This window comes from Oncorhynchus mykiss, chromosome 30 (genome assembly GCF_013265735.2).
Source record: "Oncorhynchus mykiss isolate Arlee chromosome 30, USDA_OmykA_1.1, whole genome shotgun sequence".
NCBI lineage: Eukaryota > Metazoa > Chordata > Actinopteri > Salmoniformes > Salmonidae > Oncorhynchus > Oncorhynchus mykiss.
The window spans coordinates 13,581,902-13,592,399 of NC_050570.1; the positions used below are offsets into that span (position 1 = coordinate 13,581,902).

Sequence of the window (10,498 nt, forward strand, 5' to 3'; positions counted from 1 at the left end):
TAGTAGACTGAGCCCTGTTTAATTTATGAGTGACAGTAATACAATGGCTTCTGTAGCATCCTTCATAAAGGTACATGGTATGATCAGATATTCCTATCTCAGGATACTACACAACATCCAGACAAAAGAGCAACAAAGAGTTCTAAAGCAATCTCAGATGAGGTTATGAGGAGCAAACCAATAATGTCCCACAGCATTCTATTTCATTTCAGTACAACACCATTTTTCTGTCTGTCTGTTGATATACAGAGAGGTGCCTTAAAATCCCATCATGTGCTTAAAGGACACCTGGAACCATCTACTGTCTATTTGGATTAATAAACAAATTGTTATTACGGTTGTGATATTTATGGACTTTTTTGGCACATGGATCCTGTCTGTGTTTTGAACGTCATGTAGACAGCAAGGCCAAAAAATCTTGGTGATTATATTCTGTCATGGACGGGATGATAGATTATATAGTATCCTTCATCACCAATCTCTCTCTCTCGCTCTGTGTCTATTTCAGGGTCCAGTTTTGGGCTAATATCCTTTCAGTGCAACTACGTGAGACTACCACAAGATACTCTGGAGCTAACATTCTACAAAAGGTAAAATATGTGGCTTTTTGTTAGACAAACTACAATCACAATTTGCAACATAGTCTTTTCACCAAAAGAAAAACCACTCATTATTTCCCATTTACATCTGAGATGCTCCATAGCGTTACACTGATGACCATCCGCCCCATTCGTTTACTTGTCTCACCACATGTTTTAACCTCCTGTGGTGCCCCATATTCTCCTCTATCACCAACTGCTACCCGTAATCTCATTATGTCCACCAAGTCAGTGAGTGTGATGTTGGTGCCAGAGCCAGGTGTTCACACTCTATCTAAAGGGCTTCCTCACCCCTTAGGTTGCATTGGTCAGATCAGGTCAGGGAGAGACTTGGCACAGTTAGTGGACAGAGACACACAGGCCACAGGGCAGCTAGGCTACTAACAGGATCAGGAACACTTTACCATAATGATCATCAGGATGTTATGTCCTGTACTTGTTTCATATAGTAATGTTCCAATCCTGTTTTAAGAATGTTTGTTTGTTTTCTTTGTCTCTACACTAATTATTCCATTACTATGACTACTATTTAATGGTATGCTGATGTAGTCTATGTTACATGTCTACCTCAATATCTGATATTCCTGACATAATGAGGATCATTGTGGACTCATCCCACTGGGAAAAACCTGGTTGAATCAACATTGTTTTCACCCCCAAAAATCTATGTGACGACATTGAATCAACGTGGGAAATTAATTGGATTTGCAGAAAGTAATCAACGTGATGACGTGATGGTATTTTGTATTTTTTCCCACCCAACTTTTAACCTAAATCCAATGTCCTTGTGACATATTTTGTTGATTTCACATTGAATTCACATTAGTTGACAACTCAACCAAATCTAAAAACTAGTCTGTGCCTAGTGTAATTGTGCCTGTGAATTGCCTGAGTAAAAACACCGGTATCCAGCATGGTTGAACTCTCTCCCCACCAGAGCTATTCACACAAGACTGCTCTATTAACCTCAGTATACACCGTAGGAAGCCTTCAGCCTTCAGTATATGGGTTGCTTGGATTAATTGGGATTAGTGAGTGACTTAATCGAGTAATTAAGACCTAAAATTAAACTAAATCCAGAGGACTCCGCTGGCTTGGTTTGGACTCTGCTTATTTACAGGTATCTCAAATGGCTTGAACTAATGGCTCACACTTATCTCAATCAATCAGTTCTAAGAGAAAAAAATGATACATGTAGTATGACAATAAAACATTAGCTTTATTTTATTTCCTGTACAAAAATGGAAAGCAGATGATCGAAGGTATTACATTTATCATAGTAGAAGGGTGTTGTTGAATATCTCCTCCCGTGCTCTTTTCAGAAACTCAAAGATGTGGAATCCATCATTAAGATAGTGGACATCGATGGGAGAGATCAAGTGAGGGACTTTGCAGAGGACATGGAGAGAATGCTGGGGTCCAAGATGAAGTCAGTTAAGGTGAGTAGAGGTTAGAGGTCAGAGGTCTCTCTCAGGCCAAGTGTTTTTTTTTCTTACTTTTAACTAAGACAACCTAAAACACATTAGATTACCTTGCGGACCAGGTTTGGCCATCGGGCCACCAGTTGATGTCGCCTGCTACAGCATACCATCTTTGAGTTACCACCAACAGAACTGTTACCGTGTGTGTTGTGGTTAGGCTGGCGATTTTAGAAACGTCTTTAAATAACTATCTTCATTTTCTCCTTAGAGGTTGGCTGAGTCTGCGGAGGATGCAGATTTGTACCACGACTTCAACAAAACGCTAGAGGTTTGTCATTCTATCTGTCTGTGGGGATATGAGATCTCAGATTTATCAAAGTACTGCTAATATGATTATCACAACCCTGTGCCACAGTACCACAATAGAGAAAATGAAATGCCTAACCATCATGCACATTTTGATGACCACAAAAACACACAATACCATGAGCAGAAGCCTTTTTCAGATAGAATATAGGCTGTACACTTCTAATGTTACTCGACTTACAACAATTCTCCAATGATAGTTGATGAATATGAATCTAACTTTTCCACCGTTCCAATGCTGTCCTTCTCCAGTTTGACTACTATAACTCCATGCTGGTGAACACAGCAGATGAAGATGGTAACTTCATAGAGCTGGGTGGTGAGTTTCCTCTGGAGAAGAATAAGCATTTCAACAACCTGCCAGTCAACACACTGCAGAGTGACGTACAGGTTCCAACCAACGTCTACAACAAAGGTGTGTGTGATGAAGTTCAAACAATTGTTTTCAGGCCCTTGGGTCCAGATCCTAACTTATCTATGCATGAAATACATATTTTGAATTCAATGAGAGATTAGCATTCCAATTGGGTTAGGTTAGTCATCCTTTAAAGTGAAACAGGTGACAGTTACTATATGTGATGTCACACTTTCCATCCCCCTCATTTGCTGCTCTCTCTTTCTCCTCTGTGTAAAGATGCCTACATCCTCAATGGAATCTACTGGTCGGAGGCTCTGAATGACGTGTTCATGAACAACTTCCAGAAAGACCCCACCCTCACCTGGCAGTACTTTGGCAGCTCCTCGGGATTCTTCAGAATCTACCCTGGTAAAAGACCTGAGGAGACTGGTGGGAAGAGCTATAGAAGGGCAGGCTCATTGTATTGGCTGGAATGGAATAATTGGAACGGTATCAAACATATGAAAGCCACGTTTGACTCCGTTCCGTTTATTCCATTCCAGGCATTACAATGAGCCTGTCCTCCTATAGCTCCTTCCACCAGCCTCCACTGTAAAGGGTGGCAGGTAGCCTAGTGGTTAGAGCGTTGGGCCAGTAACCGAAAGGTTATTAGATCAAATCCCTGAGCTGATAAGGAAAAAATCTGTTGTTTTGCCCCTGAACAAGACAGTTAACTCACTGTTCCTAGGCTGTTATTGTAAGTAAAAATGTGTTCATAACTGACATGCCTAGATAAAAAAGAAAGAAAGAAAAGTACTAAGCAAAGAACTATCATGTTTGGAGCCCTCAGTCAGCTCCATACAACTGATAGCAACACAGAGTAGTGTATTGAAAAGTTTGGTTAATAAGGGATAATCAACGATGGGCTATGCCTTCTCTGGAAGATAATGCATGATGTGGAACATGTGTTCCACGATTCCTTAGCATCGTGGAACTAACCTTCCACTGAGTTTCGTTATTTTCCAGAGAATACATAGAGCCCTGAGTTGATTATTCCTTTCATACTATGGCTATAAATGAACATATTTGTTGCTAGAAATGTATTAATTTGCCAGTAGAAATGTGACAAGTTTACTAGCTAGCTAGATAGCTACAGTAGTTGCTATGATAACCAAGAAAACAGACTTGCTAGCTTAGCTAACCAAACCATCATCCTATCTTGCTATTTTGAAAATTAATTCTAATTCAACAATGCCAATAATGTTTTCATTTCGGGTTTTGCTTTCAAAAACAGGACAAACATAGAACATGTAAGAATTAACTTCATAGTCATTCAGTTACACCATGCGTTATAGGGAAAAAATGCACACTCTAAAATGCCCTTCAAGCCAATCAAAAATGAGTATTCAACAGTGCTATGATGTAATAGTGTATAAATCCAGAGTATAGCATAACAGAAAATATAGCACAGCAAAACAAAAAGCATACTACTATCAAAAATAAACCATAGAATACCATCTGTTTTAAGATGTCAACTGTATTTTTTTTTTACTCCCAATTGGTAGTTACAGTTTTGTCCCATCACTGCAACTCCCGTACGGACTCGGGAGAGGCAAAGGTCGAGAACCGTGCATCCTCCAAAACATGACCCTGCCAAGCCGCACTGCTTCTTGACACACTGGTCGATTAACCCAGGAAGCCAGCCACACCAATGTGTTGGAGGAAACACCATACAACTGGAAACCGTGCCAGCATTCATGTGCCCGGGCTGCCACAGGAGTTGCTAGAGCACGATGGGACAGGGACATCCCAGCCAGCCAAACCCTACCCTAACAACGCTGGGACAATTGTGCACCACCTCATGGGTATCCCGGTCACGGTCAGGTGCAACACAGCCTGGGATCAAACCTGGGTCTGTAGTGACGCCTCATGCAGTGCCTTAGACCACTATGCCACTCGGGAGGCTGTAAGATGTCGACTTCAGTATAATGTTGTAGGATTTTAATGGATGCCATGCTGTTTACTCACTGTAGTGTGACTGTATTTTTTTTACAGGTATCAAATGGACTCCAGATTCGAATGGTGTGGCTGCGTTTGACTGCAGGAACCGTAACTGGTAAGCTATTAGTAAATCTACTATTAGCCTCTGGGTGGCATCGACCTTGACCAGAGTAAGACACTTCCTGGTATCAATGTGATAAGGGGGGGAGCTAGACACTAAGACATCAATCAATCAATCAAATGTATTTATAAAGCCCTTCTTACATCAGCTGATGTCACAAAGGGCTGTACAGAAACCCAGCCTAAAACCCCAAACAGCAAGCAATGCAGGTGTATAAGCACGGTGGCTAGGAAAAACTCCCTAGAAAGGCCAGAACCTATGAAGAAACCTAGAGAGGAACCAGGCTATGAGGGGTGGCCAGTCCTCTTCTGGCTATGCCGGGTGGAGATTATAACAGAACATGGCCAAGATGTTCATAGATTTTATTTGTATTTTATTTCACCTTTATTTAACCAGGTAGGCTAGTTGAGAACAAGTTCTCATTTACAACTGCGACCTGGCCAAGATAAAGCATAGCAGTGTGAACAGACAACAACACAGAGTTACACATGGAGTAAACAATAAACAAGTCAATAACACAGTAGAAAAAAAATAGTATATATACATTGTGTGCAAAAGGCATGAGGAGGTAGGCGAATAATTACAATTTTGCAGATTAACACTGGAGTGATAAATGATCAGATGGTCATGTTCAGGTAGAGATACTGGTGTGCAAAAGAGCAGAAAAGTAAATAAATAAAAACAGTATAGGGATGAGGTAGGTAAATTGGGTGGGCTATTTACCGATGGACTATGTACAGCTGCAGCGATCGGTTAGCTGCTCAGATAGCAGATGTTTAAAGTTGGTGAGGGAGATAAAAGTCTCCAACTTAAGCGATTTTTGCAATTTGTTCCAGTCACAGGCAGCAGAGAAATGGAAGGAAAGGCGGCCAAATGAGGTGTTGGCTTTAGGGATGATCAGTGAGATACAGCTGCTGGAGCGCGTGCTACGGGTGGGTGTTGCCATTGTGACCAGTGAACTGAGATAAGGCGGAGCTTTACCTAGCATGGACTTGTAGATGACCTGGAGCCAGTGGGTCTGGCGCCGAATATGTAGCGAGGGCCAGCCGACTAGAGCATACAGGTCGCAGTGGTGGGTGGTATAAGGTGCTTTAGTAACAAAACGGATGGCACTGTGATAAACTGCATCCAGTTTGCTGAGTAGAATTTTGGAAGCTATTTTGTAGATGAAATCGCCGAAGTCGAGGATCGGTAGGATAGTCAGTTTTACTAGGGTAAGTTTGGCGGCGTGAGTGAAGGACGCTTTGTTGCGGAATAGAAAGCCGACTCTAGATTTGATTTTAGATTGGAGATGTTTGATATGAGTCTGGAAGGAGAGTTTACAGACTAGACAGACACCTAGGTACTTATAGATGTCCACATATTCTAGGTCGGAACCATCCAAGGTGGTGATGCTAGTCGGGCGTGCGGGTGCAGGCAACGAATGGTTGAAAAGCATGCATTTGGTTTTACTAGCTTTTAAGAGCAGTTGGAGGCCACGGAAGGAGTGTTGTATGGCATTGAAGCTCGTTTGAAGGTTAGATAGCACAGTGTCCAAGGAAGGGCCAGAAGTATACAGAATGGTGTCGTCTGCGTAGAGGTGGATCAGGGGATCGCCCGCAGCAAGAGCAACATCATTGATATATACAGAGAAAAGAGTCGGCCCGAGAATTTAACACTGTGGCACCCCCATAGAGACTGCCAGAGGACCGGAAAACATGCCCTCTGATTTGACACACTGAACTCTGTCTGCAAAGTAGTTGGTGAACCAGGCAAGGCAGTCATTACAAAAACCGAGGCTACTGAGTCTGCCGATAAGAATATGGTGATTGACAGAGTCGAAAGCCTTGGCCAGGTCGATGAAGAGGGCTGCACAGTACTGTCTTTTATCAATGGCGGTTATGATATCGTTTAGTACCTTGAGCGTGGCTGAGGTGCACCCGTGACCGGCTCGGAAACCAGATTGCACAGCGGAGAAGGTACAGTGGGATTCGAGATGGTCAGTGATCTGTTTGTTGACTTGGCTTTCGAAGACCTTAGATAGGCAGGGCAGGATGGATATAGGTCCGTAACAGTTTGGGTCCAGGGTGTCTCCCCCTTTGAAGAGGGGGATGACTGCGCCAGCTTTCCAATCCTTGGGGATCTCAGACGATATGAAAGAGAGGTTGAACAGGCTGGTAATAGGGGTTGCGACAATGGCGGCGGAAAGTTTCAGAAATAGAGGGTCCAGATTGTCAAGCCCAGCTGATTTGTACGGGTCCAGGTTTTGCAGCTCTTTCAGATCATCTGCTATCTGGATTTGGGTAAAGGAGAAGCTGGGAGGCTTGGGCGAGTAGCTGCGGGAGGGAGGCGGAGCTGTTGGCCGAGGTTGGAGTAGCCAGGAGGAAGGCATGGCCAGCCGTTGCTTGTTGAAGTTTTCGATTATCATGGATCTATCGGTGGTGACCGTGTTACCTAGCCTCAGTGCATTGGGCAGCTGGGAGGAGGTTCTCTTGTTCCCCATGGACTTTACAGTGTCCCAGAACTTTTTGGAGTTAGAGCTACAGGATGCAAATTTCGGCTTGAAAAAGCTGGCCTTTGCTTTCCTGACTGACTGCGTGTATCAATGATCAGCAGGCTCAGATAATAATAATCACAGTGGTTGTAGAGGGTGCAACAGGTCAGCACCTCAGGAGTAAATGTCAGTTGGCTTTTCATAGCCAATCATTCAGAGTATCTCTACCGCACCTGCTGCTCCTGCTGTCTCTAGAGAGTCATTAGGCCAGGTATTCCTGAGAGAGAGCGAGATTAAAGTCATGTGACCTCATATACCTTAAGACTGTATAGGCTTATGTGACATCTATACGCAAGCTTTTATCTATTTTAGTCGTGTCATTTATTTACTTTTTGGCTTTTTAAATTGAACTAAACTTCACTACAGCATTCACCATACTTTACTTTACTTATCCAGTGGTAAGAGAGTGTATAGTCCCATGGATATGTTGCTCTAATGTGGTAGGGCCTGTCCTAGGACTTGGCCATGTATTGCTCGACACTTGCACAACATGACACTTGAGCTGGCAGTTTAAAGAATGGGATGGAAACTGTGACCCTGCTCCAACAACAAGTACTATGATATAATTACTGACAACTGAGAGTCAGGACCTTGATTTACTGTTTCATGCAGTCCAGTATGAGTCTCCTATCACTGCTGTTAGGCCGTGGGGTCTCCCTAGGCCAGAGGGAGGATATCCTTCTAACTGGCCAATCAGTAGCATTTCCAGCTTCCAGGAATTCAACAAGCCATGTTGATGAGCTTTAGGTAGTATATGGATGCCCTCCCTATCTCTCCACTCAGTTAGAGAGTATCCTGGGACCTGGGCTGCCCCTGACTTTCAGATTAGTGGCAAGGATAGCACCCAAGGCTCTGAACACAGAAACACAGGGAGACACAGACAGACAGGCCAGGACAGTCTGATCTGATCCCCTAGAAATACTTTAAGCTGCTCCTTAAGTGGTTATAACCAACAGCTCAATACCCAGGTCAGTGGGGTTCACATGGATGACATATGTCCCTATTTATAAACATGTAGATATGAAAAATACCAAAAAGGTGTGTGTGTGCGCGCATTTGCATCTGTCATGTTTTGAAACTAAGTTGATAGGGAGGGGCAGTGTGGTTGGGATGTTATACAGTGCCATATGCTGTAGGCCTACACCGCTTTTTTAAATTGAATGTGGATCGTTATGTCAAGGGGTTGTGAATTATATGGGGAAAGTTTTTTCATGAAGCAGCTTGAGAAAGTGAGAGAACCGTTGACTGGGGCCTCCATCCTATGGTCCTGCGGTGCCCCATGCTCTAGTCTCTGGACCACACAAGCCTCAAGTACAGTAGAGGTAGAGAATCCTCACATAGGGTTACACCATAGTGTTACCGTCCTATCTCTCTCTACCCCTGTCCCCCAGGTATATCCAGGCTGCCACCTCACCAAAGGACATTATTATCGTGGTGGACATCAGTGGCAGTATGAAGGGTCTGAAGATGACCATCGCCAAGCACACCATCAACACCATCCTGGACACACTGGGGGAGAACGACTTTGTCAACGTCATCGCTGTGAGTCAACCCTCCTCCTGCCACTAAGCACCAACGGAACAAGAAATCTCAGGGTCTTGTAATTTCCATGTGTTGAAATGTGGTGTTCAGTTGACTAAGCCATTCCCATTACATTATCACACCTTCACACATTACCTGTTACACCACTACACTGTTACATCACAACAGTGTCACACTGTTGGCAGGACTACAGCCCTGCCTTGTCTTTTCTCCCCACAGTACACTGACTACGTGCGCTACGTAGAGCCATGCTTCAAAGGCACCCTGGTGCAGGCTGACTTGGACAACCGCGAGGTAAGTCCATTATCTTCTTCAGGTAATCTGTGGCCGCTAAGCCACGGAGCTCTTACCTCTCAGCAGGGCTCTAGCAACTCAAAGTGTTCTGTTATGACATTACACCGCTATGGAGGTGGAGAGTGAAGGGCCACCTTGACTGTCAGTCATGCTGCTAAGCTAGGTGCGGAGAAGTTGGCTCCACCTGTTGGCCTAGTTCCTACTTCATGTATTGGCCCAGTGTGGATCAGAGAGCAGGCCAGGTCAGCCGTCATTCACAACCATCAGCCTACTGTGGAGAGGGACTGTAATGGAGTGTGACTGACAGGGCTGGAATAATTTTAAAATATGTATACTGTAATATGTAGAACACAAATTTACATATATGATATTTTACCTTTATTTAATAACTAGGCAAGTCAGTTAAGAACAAAATCTTATTTTCAATGACGGCCTAGGAACAGGAACTGTCTTGTTCAGGGGCAGAATGACAGATATTTTTTTTTACCTTGTCAGCTCGGGGATTCGACCTTGCAACCTTTTGGTTAATAGTCCAACATTCTAACCACTAGGCTACCTGCCTCCACAATATAGAAAAGTAATGTATGCATAAAGTGTATTGATAAGTAAGTCAATGTGATTTTAGCGCGCAAAATGTGTACGTAGACTACATGTATGTTTGTCAGGCAGTGCAATGTGTGAGAGATAACATCCTGAAAACCAGGGCATGTCAGGTAGTGCAATGTGTGAGAGATAACATCCTGAATACCAGGGCGTGTCAGGTAGTGCAATGTGTGAGAGATAACATCCTGAAACCCAGGGAGTGTCAGGTAGTGCAATGTGTGAGAGATAACATCCTGAAAACCAGGGCTTGCCAGGCATTGCAATGTGTGAGAGATAACATCCTGAAAACCAGGGCTTGTCAAGCAGTGTAATGTGTGAGAGATAACATCCTGAAAACCAGGGCGTGTCAGGTAATGCAATGAGCGAGAGATAACATCCTGAAAACCAGGGCTTGTCAGGCATTGCAATGTGTGAGAGATAACATCCTGAAAACCAGGGCTTGTCAAGCAGTGCAATGTGTGAGAGAGAACATCCTTAAAACCAATCAGTGCAATGTGCGAGAGATAACATCTTGAAAACCAGGGCTTGTCAGGCAGTGCAATGTGTGAGAGATAACATCCTGAAAACCAGGGCTTGTCAAGCAGTGCAATGTGTGAGAGAGAACATCCTTAAAACCAAGCAGTGCAATGTGCGAGAGATAACATCCTGAAAACCAGGGCTTGGGACCTTATAATTTTCCAA

General features: G+C 43.7%; 1 protein-coding gene across 1 annotated transcript in view; it reads left to right on the forward strand.

The window, feature by feature from the left end:
• The first annotated feature begins 815 nt into the window (after positions 1-815).
• LOC110522741 (voltage-dependent calcium channel subunit alpha-2/delta-4-like) overlaps positions 816-10,498 on the forward strand; it is a 68,011-nt gene continuing 58,328 nt past the window's right edge. The window contains exons 1-8 of the mRNA XM_036968581.1: positions 816-830; positions 1,922-2,038; positions 2,289-2,348; positions 2,639-2,801; positions 3,021-3,152; positions 4,779-4,839; positions 8,770-8,920; positions 9,140-9,214. Coding sequence (XP_036824476.1) covers positions 816-830; positions 1,922-2,038; positions 2,289-2,348; positions 2,639-2,801; positions 3,021-3,152; positions 4,779-4,839; positions 8,770-8,920; positions 9,140-9,214 — 774 coding nt within the window. The remainder of the gene's footprint in view (positions 831-1,921; positions 2,039-2,288; positions 2,349-2,638; positions 2,802-3,020; positions 3,153-4,778; positions 4,840-8,769; positions 8,921-9,139; positions 9,215-10,498) is intronic.